The sequence below is a fragment of the Ziziphus jujuba genome, chromosome 1 (genome assembly GCF_031755915.1).
Source record: "Ziziphus jujuba cultivar Dongzao chromosome 1, ASM3175591v1".
Classification (NCBI taxonomy): Eukaryota; Viridiplantae; Streptophyta; class Magnoliopsida; order Rosales; family Rhamnaceae; genus Ziziphus; species Ziziphus jujuba.
Window position 1 is genome coordinate 6490001 of NC_083379.1, and position 24264 is coordinate 6514264.

The window sequence follows — 24264 nt, forward strand, 5'->3', positions numbered from 1 at the left end:
CACGGACCTAGACAGAACTCGACGATGACGGCGCTGTTCGTCTTTCCTTCTCTGCCAAGCCTGATTCAGGTAAGCCCATGCTATATAAACTCCGCCAAACACCACGAACGGTGTCGCCGTGGCAGCCAATGCTCCATATTTTGTTTTTATTGCGAAATTACCAAAGATTTTCGGCACCATTTCTGAATCAGAATCACTATTATTCCTATCTCTGGAACTATAATCTCTCTCGGGGTAAGTTGGGATTTTGTTCATATAGTTGTTTTTTTTTTTTTTTTTTTTTTCGATGCTTAGACCAATAGCAAAGCAGAGGAGAGAAATGATGGTATATTTACCATGTGGGCCAAGTCAGTATGTTCGTACATTGGAAGAAAGACTTGGAATTGAAACTTGAGAAACAAGGTGAACCAATTTATTCTTATTTCATACTTGCAATTAGGGTAAAGAAAACTTTGGTTCGAGTTCCAAGAATCTTTTTCTAAAAAGGTCTTAACCCTTGTGTGTATGAGCATGAAACACGAAATTCCTTTGCTGACCAAAAAGAGTATTGTAGTTTAGAAGACTGTGTAAATTATTGGTGCCTTGCCAGTTATTTAGCCCTGCTTTTTTACACAAAAAAGCAACAAGATGATACCTTACTTTAATCCGTTTCCTGTAGTATTCGATCACCGTATCTTGAATGAATAACCGATTAATAAATACTGGCATAAAATTCTTGATTTTAAATTGCTGAAGAGTCCTAGATTACACCCAAAAAATACAAAAAAAAAAAAAAACAATTCATGGACTCTGCACTTTGCCTTCCTTTTTGTCCCCTGCATTTCCGTATCAACAAGAGTAGTACAACAAGGGTACTACTAAGCAAGCCACATTTTACCTTTGACCCTTCACCATTGTCATCATTTCCTAATGGTTTAGGATTTCGCAGACAGCAACGACGAACCTACAGTAATGTGGTTTTCGCGATGGATAGGTTGTCGAAACCAGCTACGAAAGAAAAGAAAGGTGGCAATCATGAAATTGTGATAGGGACAGTGGGAGCATCTTTGGTTTTGGCTTGTGCTGTTGCAATGATGGGTTGCAGTGGTAAGTTGAGCGCCAAAGCCTGTCAAAATTCTATTCCAACACCACCCGGAATGGCAGACTCTGTTTCAACTACCAAGGGTGCACTTAACTCATTGTTGGATACTACTGTTAAGTTAGCCTCACCTAAAGTACAATCCATAAGGGTTAATAAAAAGTTTGACGAAGTCACAAAGCCTTCCAAGGACGATGTTGATAACCTTAAGGTTCTTTTCTATGCATTTTAATCTTAATTTAAGATTAATTTACTGGTTTCTTTTCTTTGATTAATTTTATGTTATATGTTATTGGATAATACAAAAAGTAATTTAGACATCAGAGCTTAGGTTAATTAATTATTTGAATTCGATGGTATAACATGTATTCAACAACAATGATATGATTGTAGATGGAAGCAGTGAACCTAATGAAAGCTGGACAAGGTGAAGTTGCAGCGGCAAAGCTATGGAAGTTATGGAAGTTATATGAGCAAAAGAATGACCCAGAACCTAAACACTTTGTTAAAATGGCATTAGTGGAAATTCTGATTGCTCAGGTAATTAATATCATAAAACTCCCTTATACAACCATTTATTTATTTATTTTTTAATAATTAGCTTTCAATTTATACTAACTTTTCTATTAACAACCCCTAAACTATATTACATTTTTAAGCATATTAGAGAAAAATATTACAAAATAATAATAATCCACCACTGATCAGTTAAGTTTTCATGAGAAGTTATAATCAATTAAACATATTACTGTTTATATCCTAATTTTGCAACAAAATACAGGGAAAATACGAGGAAGCTTCCAAACTTCTCGAAGTCGTCCCTCTACCTAAAGGTTGTGAAATATCAGATGCCCGACCTTATCTTTACAAGGTATTTTTGGAGACAACATTGCCCATAAAATGTAACTGGAACAAGCGAGTAAAAATAGTTCCAAAATTTTTATGCTATTTATTTATTTTTTTGTTTTCTTATAAAAAGTAACCAAAAAAAAAAAAAAATTCAGAGCTTTCCTAATTCCCTTGAGAACAAAGAAGTAATTAATTAAAAATAATTTATTAACAGTACATAGCTTTTCACTTTTGCAGGCTATTCTATGCATCATGAATGGTGATGATAAAAAAGCAGAGATATATTGGAAAATGTTCACAGGCCAAGATCAAGATGATCAGTCTGGAGGTCCTAACCGAAGAGAAAAAGATGATCCGTCTGGACGTCTAACCCAAAAAAACAATAATGATCAATCTGGACGCTTTTCCTCTTTCTGGAGGCGTTAACCCAAATAACAATGATGATCAATCTGGAGGCTTCCCCTTTTCTTTTCGCTGCTTCTATCTATCTATATATATATATATATATATATGTGTGTCTCTTCCACAACTTGATTAGCTTGGTGTTTCCTCTCTAGCTATGTAAACGTAAATTGTGCCTAATAAAAATGAATGGTATCATTTTGTCATGTGTTCAACCGGAATTGCTAGGATTTCATATTATTTGTCTAAGTTCCATAATAGCACATAATAGTGATATTCCAACAAATTCTTATTTACATGTTTAATTAAGGCATAATAATAATAACGAGACATATAAGGAGACACACGGAGACGTATAACTAGCTTAGCATATCATATTCATTTTATGAAAAAATCAAAAGAAGGGACTTTTTTGTTGTCCATTTATTCTTCTTCTATTCTTTATTGGGCTTGACTCTAGACAAACACAAACAAGCCCAATGTTCACCCTTTTAAATTTCCTTGACTTAATGGGCTTATGAAAGTAACCATGGGCCTTTATAAGCCTTTTATACCAACCAACATTTATTTATTTATTTATTCATTTGGAACAGATAATACGTTTATGTTTGCATCCCAAAAGTATCTCCATGCACTTTAGCCTCGTAATAAATTGCCAAAAAGGATATATTGAACTTTTGAAAAATAAAGTCTCCTCTTCAAAGTCCAAACTCAAAAGATTTCACATTAAACTAACATGCATATTTGTCAACAACAAAATAAAATCAACACCCCGTATATACCATCATGCTCAACACATAAGTCCAAAATCCTCAAATATATCCCTTTAAACTAACTATATATTAGTTTGATAAATGGGAGATTTAATTTGGACAAGCAAATCCTATTTCGGTAAACTCCTATACATTTCAAGTTGGATTTTTTTTTTTTTTTTAATTTATCTTTGTCTGAAAGTCACAATGTGTTCTGTAAACTAGAGCTGAACATCTTCTAGATTGTTTTAGCTTCAACTTTTCTTCATTGACTTCAGCATACACGCATTGCTAAATTCACACTTAATACAACTCAAATTAGAATCAAGAATCAATATATTTGTTTTTTTGGACACAGTGGAAATTTGATACTATTCGTGAATAGACCTTGCATGTCAAACACATATTTACTTTTGTGTTCAGGAGGATTCAGACTAAAAACTAAACATTAGCGTTGTTGGGAACATACATTTAAGCAAATTTGAATTAGTGGCATATGCCAGTCCATATGTTTGAAAGAAGTTCCAAACCAAAATACTAATATATAGTGCAACTACCATTATTGAAAATGATACACCGAAAACATCATCATCATGAAGATGAACACTTGGGAGTGGCTTTCGAATTGAAGCTTTAACTGCTTTTTGGGTTTTCCTGCACATAGTACTGTTGAGGAGTATGAGGTTGGGCCACAAAGCCCACAAGGGTCAATGTCCGACTTCCCCAGTGGACACCATGCGGGTGCGGCAGTCACATGTGACGGGTGTCCCGATTTCTGTGTCTCCTAAATCCTAATGTGCATGTGGATGTTTAGCTTTCAGGGCATATCCCAAAAATCAATAAGTGATGCTCTATATTCAACCAAAAGTGATATCAGCTGTCGGATCCACAGTCCAATTTTGAGGCATGTTTTAGAAATGCAGAGAGATCATGATTCTCTTTTAGGACACTCCAACATGTATGAGCTTGGTCTATGCCATTTGTCATTCTTAGACTTACACACCTGGCTTCCTCTATGTCCTGATCATGACTAATCTGCGTATACTCATACGTTTGGAGTTTAAGGGATAGATCATGATTCATTTTTAGGACACTCCCACATGTATGAGCTTGTCTATGCCATTTGTCATTCTTAGACTTACACACCTGGCTTCCTATATGTCCTCATCATGACTAATCTGCGTATACTCAACGCATTTGGAGTTTAAGGGATTCTACTTTGACATCCCACCTGGCTTTTAGGTGACTGGAAAATTCGATTTCTTGTTAATAGCAGTTTTGAAGTTTATTGGAATTGTTTTTTTTTTAATTGAAAATTAACAGCTACATATTTCTCTTATTTGGAAAATGTTCATTTATTGGATAATTCTGAATCAATAACAGGAAATGATAGTAATTTTGCTATCAAACTGTTTCAAAAGGATCATTTTTTTCTTCCATTTTAACAATGCTAGTCAATAAAATAGTCACACTTTTTTTTTTTCCTTTCATTTTTCTTTTGATCGAACAATATTTATACTTATTTACTTAAAAAACCAAAATTTGTATTTATTTCATATCAATGTGAGCTCATAGGACTCCAATAATATGGAGAAAATTTTCCATGCATCTATACTAACATTCGCTTGTGAAATTCATATATACTATTCACCCACCCCTGAATAAGGCACACTGTAGAATGGGGCATAGAAAGATTTTCCTCCCAGTTACATGGACTGCCATGAGGGACCAAATCTGACCCACATGGATGCATGACAACAACAACAACAACAACCAAAATAAATAAAAAAATTCAATTTGTTCATCATTATTTTTTTTCCTGTTTCCGAAAAGTACTCAGATGATATCTTCATTGAAAATGGTACGACAATAAACCTCCCATTTTAAAATTTTGGACGTGCCTTTTTTTTTATTTTATTTTATTTTTTTTATTCTTAAGCAAGCTTGATTCATTGGGATGCAAAAATACCATGGGAGCAACTAAGCTAATCTTTCAACTTCCTAAAATCCAAAACCCGACAATGTTGATATCAAGCCCATTCGGTGTCAGATCGCGCCCAGAGCTTTGTGCGTGCATTAAACACTTTCTTTGTCATCATACATCATTTTATTTTTATAGCTTCAAAATTTGTGTTGTTGAATCTATCTCTCAGAGGAAAAAAAAAAAAAAAAAAAAAAAAAAAGACGAAGAAGAAGAAGATTGTTGGATAACCGATATATTCCCCTTGCTGATATAATAATTTAATAGATTATCATTAAAATATTTATTTTTTATATTAATTTCTAATTTAAATAAATAAAAAAATTAAAAGCAACTATTCAATATTTACCAAACAAATATGATCACCGACGGTAAATAGTAAAATTTTAACTTTAAATACTTTTTCCTTTTTAGATAAATTTCTTTAGTGTTTGATACCTCTCGGATTTTATTTTTTTTTTATTTTTTTATTTTTTGATATTGGGAATTGAGTAATTCCATCCAATAACTTTTTTGTTTTGCAATACAATCTTACCAGTTCAATGTCAACTAAGATTCAACGTGTTCTGTAGGTTCTTTATATTTTATGTTTGCTTTCAATTAACTTAATTTGGATATAATAAAACTGCAAGGTTGAAAACTATAAGCTAAAACATTGTTAATAAATTTACAAGATCCATAAGAGTAATTCATAACAATGAATACTATTAGCTGACAAAAGGAAAAGCTGACAAAAGGAGAAAAGAAGCAGAGTACAAACCAGTGAAACTAAAAGAACTTGCTAATGAACAGTAGAGCAAACTCAAGTTCTGACTCGCCGATAAATGAGATCGTTGGTGCTAAAAAGACCTTTTATAGCTTGTGGTGATAGAAATCAGTAGCGAAATTGGTTGGCAATGGGAATACAAAGTTAGAAGAATGGTTAGGGGTGAGAAGACATCGTTGAGATAGTGGACATTGTGGACTGGAGGCTGAGAGAAGAAGAGCAAAACCAATTTTAGGGCAAAATGGATTGAGGCTTTTTTTAATTTCACATTATTTTATTTTATTTGTACTAATAGGTATATGAAAAATTATATTCTTTTGTAATTGGTATAGACAGATATACGGATTGGGTCGTATTATATCAAATTTTTAATATATAATACAATATCCGACTCGATAAACTCGGGTTGAAAAAAAATAAATAAATAACTTACAATCCATCCAAATGATATCGGTTTCATCTATTATTGGATTGGATCGAATTGGTGGTTTAATGATCAACCCTATTAGAAATCGACAAAATAAAAAATAAGCCACAATTAAAATGGAAAACAGAATTTTTTTAGCTCAAGCAGATTGTGTAGGATAATTAGTTATTGTTGAAATAATAATGCTATAAGCACCTAGTTTTTTATTTTTTGTTTTTATTTTTTATTTTTTATCATTATGAACACCATGTTAATAATAAAAGTATATATAACATTGCAATTAAAATGTTTGCTTATTATCTATTCTTTATAAATGTATCTAATAGTTGAACAAATTTATAATATCTTATCCTCATTTTTATTCTCTTGAATTAAACACCGACTAGTATATATATATATATATATAGTTCAACATGGATGAAATCGCCACATCAATTAGTTGCAGCCATAGTTTTCTTCAAAGTCTTGGTGGTCTGGTCCCATATGGTTTTAATTAGAAAATATATGAAATACAAGGAAATTCCAGCTAGCTCATCAATATTATATAATTTTAAAATGCGCCAAATAGATTTTATTGATGTCAATTGGGCAGTCGTTCGGTAAACCATATAAAACTCTGCAAATAGATATCCCATATTTATAATAATAATATTATTATTATTACTTGAAAGCAGCAATGGTAGTAGCACTGAGAGAGTAAATATAATCCAAGATTTTACGAAGAAAAAGCGCACACACACTTACATATATATATATATATATATATATATAATAAAATGGTGGCACTGGCATAGGCATATTATATAGGCATTAATGGTAGATATTTTTGCTTTTTTAAGATTGACCACACCCTGACTACTTCTGCTTTTCCTCCAAATCTTATCCTTCCACACTCTTCGTTAGAAGACCCTTCTCTCCCCACCACCACCCCCACGCCCCACCCCCCACCTATCTTATTCTCTGTCCACATGTCTCCTATACTATGCATGCACTAGTCACTCCCTCATCAACTCCAACATAATTGGTTCTACAAAAGAATTTTAGGCACACAACACCAACATATCATTATCATCTCTCCATCACCATATTCTAACATTAATTAAAAGTCCATGCATGTGATTTTACCTAGATCAAAATATACGGCACACGATCGACGGTTGAAGATGCTTTAAAAAGCAACAGTTGTTCATGATATGGAATAGTAAGAGTTGATAATTGAAAATCTACATTATGTCAGAGGAGATCTAAGCAGTGAAGACTGTTCAACTCAATCGTGAAATTTTTATAATTGAATAGCGAAATCCATCCCTCTCTTTAATTTACGTCAGAAAACATAATAATATTATTCTGCGTGCCATTATTGCTACAGCCTCTTTTATTTCGTAAAAGGATGTTTAGACTTTTGTGAGCCGTTGATATATGATACCATCAATTTCAATTGCACAATTGGCGTTGACAACTTTGCATCATCAATAACATTTTATGCGAGTTGCTTTAGGTTCCTTTTTGTCCAACCGTTGATCTTCCCCGACAGTTGGACCCCAACTATGAGATAGTGCACTATAAGAAGAATAAATAAATATATATATATATATAGACCTTAAGATTATCGTTCAAATGTTAAAGGCCCAAGTAGACAGAAAATAGAGAAAGGGATGGGAAAGTTACATACAGATACATACAGTAGTACAGAGATGCTGCTGCTGATGATCGATTAACAACCTGGAAGCCATATAAGGCTCTAGTTCTTAGCTTCAAGCATGCTCAATATTACACAATAATTTGACTGATAAGGAAACTAACGAATGAGGAATGACCACGTTCACCACATAATAACGACCTCAGAATCATAGCGTACCCTGTCTTCCACGTGTCAGTAGCAGCCAACTTTAATGAAACCCCCGTTGAATTATGTAAACATATGGCCATGAGATTTCGGCACGTCTTCTGAAAACTGCCCTATGAAGAAGGACGTACGAGACTAAAGGGGAGAGGAAGGGGGTGTTATCCTTTTTTGGGACCCCAAACGAGAGAAAAGAGGGAATCTAAATTAATAGGAACCACCTAACCAATATAGCTGTAGTGATAACGGCTTCTCAATGTCATACATGCCCATGCACCAATTCTTATTTAATATTATTATTCAAACCAAAAAGGACCTGTTCTAGCTAGCTAGCTCCTCCTGGGCTATGTGTGACATAATTTTATCTTATTGTACTTTTTTTGATAAATAATTTTATCATATTGTACTTGGAAGATATTTTATCATTAGGGTACATATATACAAAAATTCTATCCTCATAATCTATATGTGTTTTTGTGAATGTAGTGTACAATAAGTTGGACCTACTCAATAATCTTCTTCTAAGATTTAAGAAATAAAAAAAATGTTAAAAAATAGAAACTTTTTTAAGATTTAAGTTTTTTTTCTTAAACAAAAAAAAAATATGATGAATAAAAATAATAAATTAGAAACTCTACTAGCAAGTGATGCTAATAATGCACAATCATAGATTGCACAAGATTGCGATGATGATGAAAATGATGATAAGATGGAGAATGATATGTTGCCACCTAAAAAAGATTCTAGAAATGCTCAAGTTGAAATTAGGGAGGCCAAGGAAAATGATTTTGTATCAGATGGCACGAAAAATGAATTGGATGAAGATGTAGATATTGAATTGGAGTCCGATGAAGAATTAAACAAAAGGTAGATTATGGTAATAGTTAAAGTATATATTAATCTATGAATTATTAAGTACTTGTGGATTTATAATATATATGTTTTGAAACTAATTTGTTGTTGGAAATTTAGAAAACATGAATTTTCATAAATCTATTATGATCAATTATATGTTAATTTATGTTTATTTCATATACAAAAGTAATATAGACTTATATATATTTTGACATTTAAAATATAAATTATTTTATTTATTTAATAGTCTTATAATAATTAAAATAATAATATAATTGTGAAACGTATTTTCACGCCAAAATTTTGCCTAGGCATGTCTAAGCTCGTAAAGCTTAAGGCTTAACTTTGCTGATTTACAATGTCTTACACCTATAACTATTTGATCGTCATATTTTTATATATTGACTAAACTATTGTTGACAATAAACTGTTTTTCCCAAGCAAAAATTGGACAGCTTCTCCTATAGTAATAATATATATATATAATCGCTAGTCGAACGATTTAATAATTTGGATTGTATTAAGAATACTAATTTTCATGATTTTTCAAGAAATTTTCCTTCTTTTTTTTTTTCTACATGAAATGGATAGTAATTAATCTTATAAAATTGCTATGCTGCAACGGCCGATTGATATGTAGAATCGCTTAAATATATTTAAAAAAAAAAATGAAAAAGATTGTTTGTGGTCTGTTTTCACGGGCAAATCCATTCCCAGCCACCGCTTGGATTGCTGAACCATTTCACGGGGTGGTCCGGTTCATGTTGAGCTAGAAATGAAAACATTGGTCATACGCTTCCTTTTACTCAGCAGTGACAGCTGATGTTGTACTCCATTATCCTTTCAAATTCTCTAGGTAGCTAGACTACTACTTAATATTGGGCAATTATTATTATTTTCTCTCTCTCTCTCTCTCTCTCTTTCGGAAACCTAGAGTACTAACTTCTTTTTTTTTTTTTTTTTTTTGATGAAAAACCTAGAGTACTACTTAATACTATATCCATATCTACATTGATATATATATATATATATATATATATATATATATATATATTATTCTAATGATACCCAAGGACAATTCTACTGGGCACTTTTTGTGCAAACAAAAAGATCTTCAAACTTTGTAGAGACGTCCATTTCAATAAGAGCCAATAAGTGTTTCATAGGTTTCGTGTACATATGTCTACCACATGTATATAATACTCCCTCTTATAATACCCACACATCCATCTGACACATATGATAAAAAATAATTGGAGCTCCTATCTCGAATTTATTTTTCAAGCCTTTCATTCCATCAAGATGGTAATGAAATTAAGCTTACTGTTAATTAAAGATCAATGGGTTTGTAAGAAAAAGAGCAAATTCTGAAATTATATTGAAAATAATTTAACTGGTTGAGAATAATTTAATTTATTGCTGAATTCTCACTTGAGGTCAGGCATTGAGGAGCAATTGCCTAATAATCTCCAAATTAAGTATAATATTCCAACTCCTTTGATTTGATTGTTCTCATCACAAAGGAGGAAGCATGTATAAAATCAGTTTGAGCTTTTGACTTTAGCTTTGGTATTCCAACTTACAGAAGATGCATAATTTGTATACCTAACCATAAAATTGAACTACTTTTGGAATTTCTATGCTCTTTGGTTAATTTCTAAAATGGAAGCCGGCCAACTTAATTTTATGGCTAGCTAGCATATTAATTAAATGATCTGGTTAATAAACACGTGCACACAAAGGCGCCATGTGCTCCTTGCAAGCTGAATTCCAGGATATATACGTATGTTAGTGTTTTAGTCAATATTAGAATATATATATATATATATATAATTACGCTAATTAAATTATGGGTCATTGATAATTCAAGCATTAGATATTGCCAAATTTTATCTTGCGGTGTCAATATACTAGGCTCAATTTTTTATACACATGTCTTATTGGGTGAGCCTTAACTTGAAGAAATTGCAACATGATTCAGTTTGAATTTTGACCATAACACATATATTATATATTCAAAGGTGTCATTCCACAAGCCACCAGATTTGTTTCCTAGACAAGCAAGTAACTGGGGGTGCACCATATAAGCACAAAGAAAGTGACCCCCAAAATTGGTTATTTTGTTGCCTTCAAGAATAGAATTATTGTACCCACCAGCATTTCCAACGTCCAATATTCAAAGAAAGGTCTCTTTTATGGTTTTCTTGACCGAAAGAAAAAAATTGATTTTGTTTTTGATAAGGATAAGAAGCTGTAGACAATAAAGTCGAAAAAAATTGTGCACATGAAAGAAAATGACTTTGGAGCTCCATATATAACTCTGTTTGGAGAGACTTTAGGAAAGTTCCTTCTTACCTACATCCAATTAACACATTATTTAGACAGACCTTTTCTTTCCTTTGATAGATGAACAATCTCTTGCATAATTATTAGCTTTTTGTTCTATCCAGTGAATCTGTTCAATGCCAAGATCTTGGTGAGGGATTTACCAAAAAAGATCTCGGTGAGTGCCTGACTATATAGCAAACCTCCTCATCTGTCGTATTCTAGTCCTAGAGAGCTTATTTTGTGCCATTGCGCGTGCTTCATAATAGTGTGGTGTGTTTCTCATGATGCTAGTGCTATATACATAGTGAGAGAGTTTTGCTACAACAGTATAATTCCACTGCCTAATTTGGCCTCAATTATAAAACCTCTCTTTAGCTAATTCCTAATTCCTTTAGAGTTGGATGGGAATTTTCAGAATGGAGTAAATCAGTTTTGTTTTGTTTTGTCTTGATTTGAGAGCCTTTATTTTATTTTATTTTTCTTTTCTTATTATTGATGTATACTATATGACACAGCTTCTTGACCATTGTTTCTATGTTTCTTTCTTAGAAAGGTCAGTCTTGGTAAGCAAGTCCCTATGACCGACATCTTTTTATAAAAGCGAATTCGAGAAAATTTGTCTTAACCTGTCTACTAATTTTGCATTTTTTTAAAAACTGAACTTTGCGGTAATTTACTGTGTGGTGTATGATCTGGACGTTGTAACTTAACGAAATTAAATAATTATAATAGTTTAATTTGGAACATCATTATATTAATTGGATACACACACACACACACACACACACACACACACACATATATATATATATATATATAATAGAAATGAGAGATAACAAAGTAGTGTTTATAATATATATATATATATAAAAGCAAGGTAGTGAAGAATAAGAATAGGGATGGGATCCATTTTAATCCCGGGAGCTATAAACGAGTCACTTATGAATAAACCGTCACCTATGTATTATCATATCTATTTTATATGATTTACTATGCCTAGGGCATGATATATTTATTACGTATTGATATTGGCATTAAAAATAGACATACGACCAATGGACTCTCCTTTCCCTTTGAAATTATCACAGTCTCACTGATTAATAAATTTACAGACAATATATATTACTTGGGACGACATAATACATGCAAGTCCACATCAAATTTTTTTTTGCGCCCTCTTATTGGAGTCCACATCAAACTTAGATGCAGTATAATTGATGGCAAAATTATTTAGGTTTTGCCTAATATACTTCTTTTTCATAGACATATATATTATGTCGATATGTAGGATCCATATGGATCCTCTATGTTTGTGAATGGACCTTACAATAAATCGTATCGACCAAATAGTTTCTCGTAATGATAGAGCTAAGACTCATCTTTATTCTAATAATTAACCAAAAGATTATGAAATGACACTGATAATATATGTATAGGTATATCTTTATACTTAAAGTTTTAAATAGGTCAAAGAAAGAGGCTTTACTCTTTTCATTCGGTCAAGTAATTTATTTAGTTCAAGTATGTATCATTTATATGTCCTTTTGGATAGCCAGATGACAATCAATTTTAGTATTAACCTCTAGGTTCCAGATTTATGTTTGTGAGTAGAAAAATAATTGGTCATCTTTGAATTTAAAATATATGTCCAAAATATATATATATATATATATATATAAGCTAGGCTCAAATAAATATATTTTATTTTAATAGAATAAGATTCATCTTTTGTAATTATTAGATTATATCAAAGATTGTTATTCATAATTAAAAAAAATCAAATATGAATTTAGTTATATACTAAAATTTTTAATAAATATAATTTTAAATTTCAATTTTTGATATGATCAATATGATTAAACAGTTAAAAAAAAAAAAAAAAACTTCATTATAGACCTTGTTTGATTGGTTATATATATATAAAGACTTGTATACGTAGATCTACGCATTTGATGCATGATATTATGCCTTGAATTTCTCTTCTTGACTTCCTTTGTTTGATTTCTTATGTGACTTGACAAGTGACAATATTATCTATTCCTAATAGTGACCCCATTATTTTGACTAGCCATACTGCGAATAAACTCCTTGAAAATAATTATCATGGCCATTCATATACAGTATCCTTTTTGCTTTTTCCTTTTTTTTTTCTTTTTTGGGAACTCAATTCAATATATGTTGGAGTACTTGAACGTAGTACGGTGACATATTTCCCTTAATAATTATTTTATGATAATCTATATTTCCCTTATAATTACATATATCCCGATCTCTCTCTCTCTCTCTCTCTATATATATATATATATATTTAAGACAGGAAGTTTTAAATATTAACAAACTAAAAATCAGAATAACTTTAATATATATATATATATATATATATATATATATATATATATGTATACTTTCTATCAAATATCATCAATGAATCTTTTTAATCAAAAATCTCTGTAAAAGGTGGGGTCTAATTTTGTAGGGTCAGAGCCTGATTAAAGTCATCTACCAACCCTAATTAAATATTGGTGATTTACCCACAAAAAAAAAAAAAAAAAAAAGATTTAGCAGACAATTTCTATAAGAAGTGGGACCTAATAATTTGGAGGGTCAAAACTTGAGAATGAAATTAACGAATAAATTAGTGAGACGACCTGATATGAGTATTATGAACTCAATGTTTGACAATAAATGTGGGATTCAGGAATTGGACAAAGAGATGAGAATTAACATGTCCATTTGCACGGCATGAAAAACTATGCATTTAGGCAAATAAGAAGAGAACAAACACTAAACCTGAAAAACAACTAAACCCATGATTGAACGTTGTATGGACCGTAAATTATGCATTTTGTGACAGTTTCTCTGCCCCAGTTGATTAGGGGGGCCCAAAGTGCTTGCCTTAACATACACCAACAAATTAATTTTTTTTTCCTTCTTTTTTTCTTTTTAATCTATTCTTAAGTAAAATGTTAAAGTTTTATTCATATTAATGAATTTTATGGAATATTAACCATATTAAATTTAATTTTCTTCCTAGAATTAGTTGGATATTTTAGAATAATGAATAACAGATTACACATGTATGACAGATTACATGATTAGGTCTTTGTGGAACATATATATTCCTCAGGAACTTTTTGGCATATAATATTATTCAGAGATTTATATCATAATAAGTTTATTTTGAGTTATATGTATATATACATACATATATATATATATATACATGCATATTTCGAGCAAAAAAAAATAAAATATATATATATATATATATACATGCATATCAATATATAACATCATATAAAAAGATTCCTTCTCTAAAATATCATATTCTTTTTAATTTTATAACACTACTTGCAATGTAAGGCATAACACATTTAGTATTTTATAAAACTACTTCATCAATAAGAGTACGATTTATATATACAATGTGCTACTAAATTGAGATAGGTCCCATAATATGTGCGGCTATTTACATTATATGGATTTGTATTTCATTACAAATTGTTTTTATTTTATTTTATCATTTTCTTTTTTGGGCTTTACTTCATTGATATTTTTGCGAAACGTGATATATTCTGCACTTCCTTAAAAGTTTAATTCAGTATAATACTACAATTCAATATAAATTTGAAGGAATTCAAATGGCATTGCCATTTTACAACTAACAATTTTTAATCAAAGAGCAATTCAAAAATAGTTATGTTCATCCCCACCCTTAAGAATACAGACTAAGCAAAATGTTTATAAAGATTCCACAAAAGTATATATATTATTGTGTAATAAAGTGAAAGAGATTCGACCTAGCAAATTCTACACATATATATAGCATTGTTGCTTATTAAATACATTGATGTCGTATAGGCATGTAACCGACTACTAAATAGATAGCAAGTCGCGAGAATTTCCATTACCATAATTTCAAATAAAAAAAAAAATACTAAAAACAGAAATGGGTTTAGCATTATTCAAAAGATGAGAGCTGATAATCCTAGTGATCTTCTTTCACAGCATAGAATTTTATTTTGTGACGAAAAAAGTATTTTTGTTATCTGAACTCACTGGCACTTTATTATTATTATTATTATTTATAAATAGGAAAAAAGGAAATAGCATAGCAATTTCACCCCCTCAATAAATGCCAAGCGGACACACATAAGCCAGATGGCTCTTATTTATAGTTTCTAACGCCTCAGGCCCTCTCATGCATTACCAATTTCTTCACAAATTCGCCAATTTAAAACCCATCACCCTCTAAGCAATCCCACCAAACAAAACTCCATCTCATTCTAAACTATCTCTGTCTCTCTCTGTTTTCTCTCTGTTTTCCTTCTCCAAAAAAACCATGGTGGTTCTTTCTCAGCCAGCATTTGACCATCTCTCCCTAACCGAAGCATACAAGCCCACCACCTTGTTCGCTGGAATTCCAGTGGTAGACCTCTCCGACCCTTCTGCAAGGGCCCTCATAGTCAAGGCCTGTGACGATTTCGGTTTCTTCAAGGTGGTTAATCATGGCATCCCAGTAGAGTTCATGACCATACTTGAAGCTGAAGCTCTCAGGTTCTTCAACCTGCCTCAGTCTGAGAAAGACAGGGCAGGACCTCCCGACCCATTTGGCTATGGAAACAAAAGAATTGGACCAAACGGAGATGTGGGTTGGATTGAATACCTCCTCCTCAACACCAATCCCAATATCGTATCCAACAAGACAATCTCCATTCTCAAGGAAAACCCAGAAATATTCAGGTAAAAAAACAGAGACCCTGTTTTTTCTCTGCTCTGCTCTTTTTCGAATTTGGTAAAAGGAATTTGATTTTTTTTTTTTTGTTTTATTTTGATATATATAAATTTTTATTTTTTTATTTTTTTTAATGATTGATTGGTCTTCCATGTTTGTTGCAGTTGTGCAGTGAAAAACTATATTTCAGCAGTGAAGAAGATGACCCTTCGAGTGTTGGAATTGATGGCTGATGGGTTGGGGATTAGACAGAGGAATGTGTTCAGCAAGCTGTTGAAGGATGAAAGAAGCGACTGTTGTTTCAGGCTGAACCACTATCCGCCATGCCCAGAGCTTCAAGCATTGAGTGGGCGAAATTTGATTGGGTTTGGGGAGCACACAGACCCACAGATCATATCTGTCCTGAGATCCAACGACACATCAGGGTTGCAAATCTGTCTGAGAGATGGGACTTGGGCTTCAGTCGAACCTGATCAGAACTCCTTTTTCATCAATGTTGGTGATTCGTTGCAGGTAACAATATGAAAAAATATTTTAATTCAATGAAATTTCCGTTCAACCTAAAAAGAAAATAAAACCAACATTAATTGGTCAATTACTTATTACAGTGTCAAATCCTACCTTGTACTGACCAGTGGGTTTGGAATTTTTTTTTGTAGTTTTCTTGACAATGTTTCTCTACTGGGCTTTCCTCTGTTTCTTTCTTTCTTTTTCAACTTTCTCTTTCCCTCTCTCTCTCTCTCTCTCTCTCTCTCTCTGTTCTTTCTTTTTTCTTTTTTTTTTCTTTTTTTGAAACCCCATAATTCTATTTGATATATATATATATATATATATATATATCAAAGTTTATCCATATAATGATATTTTAAAAAATGGTATTTTTTAATTTTATAATATGCTTTTAATCTGGGTGTGAAATTTGAATCCTGCAGGTAATGACCAATGGGAGGTTTAGAAGTGTGAAGCATAGAGTTTTGGCTGACATTATGAAATCAAGGATTTCAATGATCTACTTTGGAGGACCACCTTTGAATGAAAAGATAGCACCTTTACCATCTCTATTGGCTGAAGGAGAAAAGAAGCTGTACAAGGAATTCACATGGTGTGAATACAAAAAATCTGCGTACAAGTCAAGGCTAGCAGATAACAGGCTTAGTCTCTTTGAGAATGCTGAAAAATAGATTTTTAAGGAAGCTTGAGAAACTATTAAAGTAGATGCCTCGTAATCATTTTTATTTTTCAAATTAATGTTTTTAACCTTTCATAAATTGTTTTATAAGTATCTTGTTTTTAAATAAGTGTTTGTTTGTAATATAAAAAGATACTACTTATTTATTAGTCCAAATGCCATTGTAATATGACTTTTCATTTTCTTTAATACTAAATATATAAGAGTTCAGTTTTATGTCGGTAGAATTTGTAATTTCCAAGCAGCCAAAAGACAAAAAATAAAAAATAAAATGTTGACTATATATATATATCTTTTAATTGCAAACAAACAAATTTTTTACATTCGATATTTTGAATTATAATTTCATGAAAGTCGAAACAGTATTTTCTAATAAAGTAATAATTTAAATTAGGCATTTACTTATAATTTCATTAATGGTACGTCAATGGTCGACTCAAATAGGTTTGAAAGAGTTGACTAACTTGCCAAAGATGGAAAGCAAATAGGTTGTTCTTTAGCGTCCTTTTTTCTTTTTTTTTTCTTCCCCTCGTTTTAAATGTAACAACAAACCACTCTTCTACCATGAATGCAAGATTATCATCATTATCTTCATCATATTCACGGAGAAAAAAAGAAAAAAAGAAAAACGATTATCATCATCATGTCATCATGTGTATTCTGTGTAAAGCCTGCTATAATTGCATGTAAGGCCCAACATGTTGATATTTATAATTGTGGCTTTCATTTTTTTTCCCCCTTTGTTAAAAACTCTCAAAGCACCAAGTTTTACATCTTTGTTGGGGGCGGATTCCACATCACTAAACGTTCTAGAATGCTTAGTACCTAATTTCCACTTTGTCAGACAAATTAGAATTCTTAGCAACCTCATCTTTATAAAGAAGTTAAATAATAATAATAAAGTAAGAAACAGAAAGAGAAGTAGTAGAAGAAACCTCTTTTGTGTTTATTTTTGGCCAAGAAAAAGCTGAGATAAAATGCCGTAAATTTTCTTCCATATAAAAGACTTTTGTATATCTGTGCCATATAAATGACTTTGATATGTATGAAGCCAAGCTTCCCACCTCGACAGACAAAGCAACGCCACAATTTAGAATTCATATGAATTGTGGCCATAAAGCATTAATTGCATAAAATTAGACAAATTTTATTACTTGTACAATATATTAAACTCAACATTTTAGGAAATGGATATGCACAAAGACGGAAGAATTATATTAGAAAATCAAAAATAAATTCTATCTCACCAGATATTCTATTCAAATATGTTAATCTTTTTCAATTTCAATTTTGAATATGAAGATTCAAATTTAAAATTTTTATTTGAAGTAACAACATTTTGGACATTAGAGTGTTTGAGGAAAAATATCTTAAACACGTTAATTGCATGTCACATGGTAAATCTATTAAATAAAATTCACATGGAGTATCTAACGATAATTACACTCTTAACAAACAAATTAACATTAGTCCAAAAAATGCCAATACAATTAAAAAATTAAATTATTAGAAAGTAACAACTGAATAGAATATTATACGAATACAAATTTAGGAAAAATATCATCTTCATTCATATATATAATATAAAGTATTTGATAATTTTAAAAGTAAAAGTATCAAAGAATTAAGTTAGTTTCCCCTTATGTTTGAAGTTAATGATCTCTACAAGCTTATTGATTTTTAATAACATTTGAACCACGTGTCCATAAGATTTTAGAATCTTCATAGCACAGTATAGTTTCACCGAATACACACACATATATGTAACATATATATACAATATATTATTAATGTCTATTTTAACTGAAAGGAGGGAATTCTGACTTTGATTAGGAAAAATATCAAAAAATCATTTAAACCAAGATGTGAGAACCTGATTTGACTTTCTTATGAGACTAATTTCTCGGTATTATTATTACTTTTTTTTGGGGGGGGGGCGGGGGGGTTTTATTTATGGAAGGTAAGGGTTTGAAAAGGTCGTTAATTATGAGCCCAAGGGTCGAAGAATCCCCCACTTTTCCCCACACAAAGAAGAAGATTCAGACAGGAAGGAGTTAGAAGGTTTACATGAGAACCCAGTCATTCTCAGTCTCCCATCAACGACCAAAAGAGTTTATATTTGACCATCCAAGTGCATTTCACTATCACAACCCCACTTTTCTTTTCTTTGTTCTTTTTTTCTTTTTTCTTTTTTTTTTTTGTTTTTAATTTTCGATTTTTGCTTTTTTTTCTGACAAAGCATTTCATCATCATTCACCTACTAAGCCCTGCTTTTTTTTTGGTAAAACCTACTGAGCCCTGCTTTAGTGATAAGGGCACCTCTATCTCTCATGACACCAAGTCTAAGCAAGCGGCCATGCAAATATTATTTTTGGCAAGGAAGTTTTTCTGGCTTCTATCCATATGAAGCACAATCTGGATAAAATATTATTAAAGAAGAGGAGAGAAAAAGAAGTCTTTTTTGGGTGTTGGGGTTTGGTTCTTTTGCTTTTCAATTCAACTATATACACCAGAGGGAAAAAAAGAACGTAACAAAACTTTTAGCTATGGGGTCTTTAGTGTTTCTTTTTTTGAACTTCAATTGGGTGTTTAGTTATATATAATATGGTTTACAACCCTCTTTTCTACTAATAGTTCTAGTTAGTCACATAATTATATATTTTTAATCATCATAGAAAAGATTAAATTATACTCTATACGCAAAACAAGCAAAATTAAAAAAAAATGTGTTGCTCGAATTTTCACTTAATTAATTCAATGATCCAATTAGAAAGTATACCGAAAATGGCCCTATGAGACCTTTGAGTTGACATACCCTATATTGGGGGCCCTAAAAAGACGTCGACAAGGAATAATATTTGGTGTGCCACGTAGATCTTATTCCAACCAGCAATAGAATATCACTGACAATTGCTCTCTCATACAAACCGTAGTTTCATTAATCGTATTGTAGAATATTGCTAGCTATGTAGTGACATCGAGACATATTTCGATCTTGCTAATATACTAATATTATGATGTTGATGATATGCATGTTTTAAAATGTAATTCAAACTTTGGGATTATATATATATTACAAAAGTGGCTCATTTTACGGAAAAAGAATTTAAAATGTAAAAGAAAAGAATTTGATAACCATTTTAACAATCATTTTAGCCATTGATTATTGTCAACAACGTTGCTAATTTCATTTGCAGATGAAACAACTCTTTATTATTGTTACTCTTCATTATTACAGATTATAATTATTGAATTTGGATTTTTTGTTCTTCAATAATAATGATGTCATTTCTTAAGATAACAACATATAAATCAAATAAACAAAATGAAAAAAAAATTAAAATAAGATGAGATTTTATTATTCGTTGGACAAAATCCTCATCCATAATTATTGGTAATGGCAGTCGGTATAATAATTATTAATTTAATTGGTTTATTTTTATTTAAATATATGTTACCTTAAAAAATAAAAATGGAATGGAAAATTGCAACTTATAATTACCATTATAAATATCTAATGTGCATCATCGGTGGTGATGGATAAAGTTTTTCATTAAAGATTTGGGAGCTTTTATCCATTTAGACAACTCAGGATTTGTTTGGTAATATTCTAATCTTTATTGATTTTGTTTTAATAATTTACGGTATTATATTAACCAGAGTATTTTCTTTCATGTTTCTAGCACTTTTAGATTTAATTAGCTAGCTTGAGGTTAAAACAATTCTCTTTCGAATAATAATAAATAAAAAAATATAGGGCAGTACCGTATGGAAATGTAAAGAAAGATCCACTTTATCTCTTAGGATCCACCTAAAATAATCCAGCTAGCGAGCAAACAGAAATTATAAAACATATGGGAAAAATTTCTTTTCCCTTTGTGGAGAATAATTTGTGAAGATATATGTTCAGAGCATCATGAATTATTTTCATTTCTTTAAACTCATCTTTCCAATCAGGGGAAAACAGTATAACGTTTGACATTCTTCTAACGGAATAAAAATGAATCTAATTCCTTTGTCACTTTCCCTAATTAATTGATGGTTCAACTAACTAGTTGTGAATCATGCATGATGTAATACGTAATAAATATATAATAAGTCAATTTTTGGTAATATGCCCAACAATATGCCATCTGTTCTTGACAATATATATATATATATATATATATATATATAATTGCCGATAAATCAAATTTCATAATTAAATAGTAATAAGAAAATGCCTTGTTAGAAAGTTCAGCATTTGATTCATCAATTATGTTATTTTTAATTGTTTTTTAGCACAAATTATAGCATTTGGCCCCTGATGAGAAGTAGGATTGAGAGACACTCTAGTAATGTCTGCGTAATGTATAATGATCTGGACCACAATTGGAGTGGAACCAATTTTGAGTAACCGATTCTACAGAAGATCTCATTAATTAATTTCTACACGATATTATATGCCTTATCACCATATCATTCTTTAATGCCATGTGTATGTATGCTTAATTTTCTGGTCTTCTTTCTTTTATTTTTCAAGTGAAATATTCTTTAATGTATCATGGATTTGACAGTCTCCAAAAACCCAAGCCCTCTGGTTTTCTGCAATATTCAGAAATTTCAACATAGGGAATAACCATTTTGTAAAATATTTTTTTTTTCTAATTTTCGTTTTTGTAATAGATAATGCTATTTTTTTTTTCTTTTTTGTAATAGAAGTAATGCTACTATTTTATTAGTAGATGATAACGTCATATGAACAAATCATCAAATTGACATCCATATAAATATAACTGGGTTAAAATTCTTTAATGTGTGTGTATATATGTATATATATATATATATATATATCACTTGTTAAATATCTTTTATATATGTATTTTCCTACATTTTCTAGCTAGAGTCTCATGAAACATGAAACATATGCATGGTGGTGATCTTGTCTTTCAAAGCAGTACATTATCCTTTTCACGATAGAGTTGAACCAAAACAAGATGTTGATAGACACATAGGGATGACAATTAGACAAGAGGAGATGTTGGTCAGACGAAAGGCCATTATGTTTCCACAATTATTTCAACCAAAACAGATTCAAATCTATATCCAATTAATGTTGCTCATATATATATATATATACATTTCTGTTAAGACATGAAGGAATACCTAACAGAGATTGTACATAACCATTCAGTTCCCTACGTATCTGGCCCTAGCTTTATCTATTTGTGGATTAAAAAGGCAGACAAGATTGAGTTCGCTGTGATGCCCTGAGGATAAGTTGTTCATTTTAAATGTCCCTCCTCAAATATCTTAAAGTTACTCATACATATATACATATAAACACATATATATATATATATATATATATATATATATATATATATATATATATATATATATATATATATATATATATATATATATATATATATTATGCATCCCCACCCTATATATACATGATTAATAGTTGGAAGGAATTTCATGCATAGGACAAGATATATACATGTAACTCATAATTTTTTCCAATGAAAAAACATTTGACATCTTGCATAAGATAGCAACAAGGATACGGATTTTTGCTTCTTATCTAACGCCAGGTTCACGCGGTAAGGATGAATGATTTGCACTGCGTAGGCTAAGACTACGTATAAACATTTTTATTTCTCTACGTACAAACATTTTTATTTTTCTTCTTCTTTTTTTTTATTTTTTTATTTTTTTACAAAAACAAAAAAAAAAGTAAAAATAAAAAGGAAATGACTGCTAGGTAATATTTGTACATATAAATTAAATTTTGACACTCAATGATTACCAAATAAATATGAATTTGCTTCCTAATAAGTACTTTTCATTATAAAATTTTTAACATTTATAATAATTTTACCTATCCTGCATTCCGATATCTGAGTTAATAATTTTATTATGTATTCCGATAACTGAAACTCATGACTTTGCAATAAAAAATATGAATGGCTTACCAATTAAGCCAATATCATTTAACATTTTCACTATAACATCAAGTCAAATTAATGAAATTTTGGCACATATTACAGTTATTACTAACATTTAATGGTAACCGTATATATTACATTATAGAATATTTTCTACTAGAAAAATTAAATGACAGCTTTTTGAGGAACTTTGATATTGATCCTTTAGAGCGCACAAAAGATTAAATTAGAATTTCATACAATTGAATTTTAGGTGTATATGGTTCACAATGTACAATTCGTTTTAATAACAAAGCTAATTAAGTTTTGCTATAGAAAACAAAAATTAGGACACCTCTAATATGCAGAATAAATACAAAAATAAAATAGCTACTCCACAATATTAATTTTTCCTATATTCAAATAATTTTTTTATATAAAAGATTATCTATTTCAACGAAATAGATAATCCTTCACTTGAAGGAATAAATATTTTTTTTTAAAACTTCAAAATTATTATTCCTATATTTTTATCTACATAGGCTTTAAATATATGTTTATTATATTTGTAATATATTTAAATTTTGATAGTTTATCACATTTAAAAATTACATAAATAAACATAAAATTGTCTTTTGTTGATTTTAATAAAATTTGGTATTCTTAAAGGCTAAACTTTTGAATCTAATTCTTTAGTATTATACTAAACATGATTCATTATTCCATTTCCTTTTTTAGTTTTTATGAATAATTCTTTCCATTAATTTTGTAAATCAAACATGTCCTTAGTCATGGTAATTGGCTACAAAATAATCACATCACTTTTTCCACAAAATTTTACTCATTTAGCCTAATGACTTTTTTCGGATAGTGAAACTAAGATTAAAAAATGTCATTAATTGCTGCTGAGTAATGGATAAAGTGGATATTAGGAATAATATCCTTATAAAGCATATGAATCATAACTAGGGAACATAGATAACTTTTATAAATAACTAAAAGAATAATTATTTAATGCTAAGTACATATCCCCTACATAATATATATTTTTTTTGAGGATTTGTAAGTTAAAGTGGAATTGGTGCATTACCAAAAAATCTCTAGGTGAAGTGCTCAATATGTATGGAAGAACAACAATAGAATAACT

General features: G+C 30.5%; 3 protein-coding genes across 8 annotated transcripts in view; 2 read left to right on the top strand and 1 right to left on the bottom strand.

Moving 5' to 3' along the window:
• The window catches only part of LOC107404714 (uncharacterized), a 3478-nt gene extending 3183 nt beyond the window's left edge, over positions 1 to 295 (bottom strand). For both annotated transcript variants that reach the window (XM_048467454.2, XM_016011707.4), the window contains exon 1: positions 1 to 295. This exon is cut by the window's left edge and continues 150 nt beyond it. In XM_048467454.2, coding sequence (XP_048323411.1) covers positions 1 to 255 — 255 coding nt within the window. In that variant the 5' untranslated portion in view covers positions 256 to 295.
• The window catches only part of LOC107413736 (uncharacterized), a 2585-nt gene extending 41 nt beyond the window's left edge, over positions 1 to 2544 (top strand). The window contains exons 1-5 of one of the 5 annotated variants that reach the window (XM_048467452.2): positions 1 to 69; positions 929 to 1289; positions 1472 to 1618; positions 1860 to 1949; positions 2165 to 2544. The exon at positions 1 to 69 is cut by the window's left edge and continues 41 nt beyond it. In XM_048467452.2, coding sequence (XP_048323409.1) covers positions 966 to 1289; positions 1472 to 1618; positions 1860 to 1949; positions 2165 to 2353 — 750 coding nt within the window. In that variant the 5' untranslated portion in view covers positions 1 to 69; positions 929 to 965 and the 3' untranslated portion in view covers positions 2354 to 2544. Of the gene's footprint in view, positions 70 to 288; positions 403 to 422; positions 1290 to 1471; positions 1619 to 1859; positions 1950 to 2164 lie in introns of those variants that run through there. The other 4 variants (XM_048467451.2, XM_060813939.1, XM_048467450.2 and 1 more) reach the window with 4 other exon arrangements.
• Positions 2545 to 15459: 12915 nt separating this feature from the next.
• LOC107413744 (gibberellin 2-beta-dioxygenase) lies at positions 15460 to 17425 on the top strand. Its single transcript, XM_048462076.2, has 3 exons — positions 15460 to 16024; positions 16181 to 16529; positions 16949 to 17425. The coding sequence occupies exons 1-3, from the start codon at positions 15624 to 15626 to the stop codon at positions 17195 to 17197; spliced, it is 999 nt and encodes a 332-aa protein (XP_048318033.2). The 5' UTR covers positions 15460 to 15623; the 3' UTR covers positions 17198 to 17425.
• The last annotated feature ends 6839 nt before the right edge of the window (positions 17426 to 24264 follow it).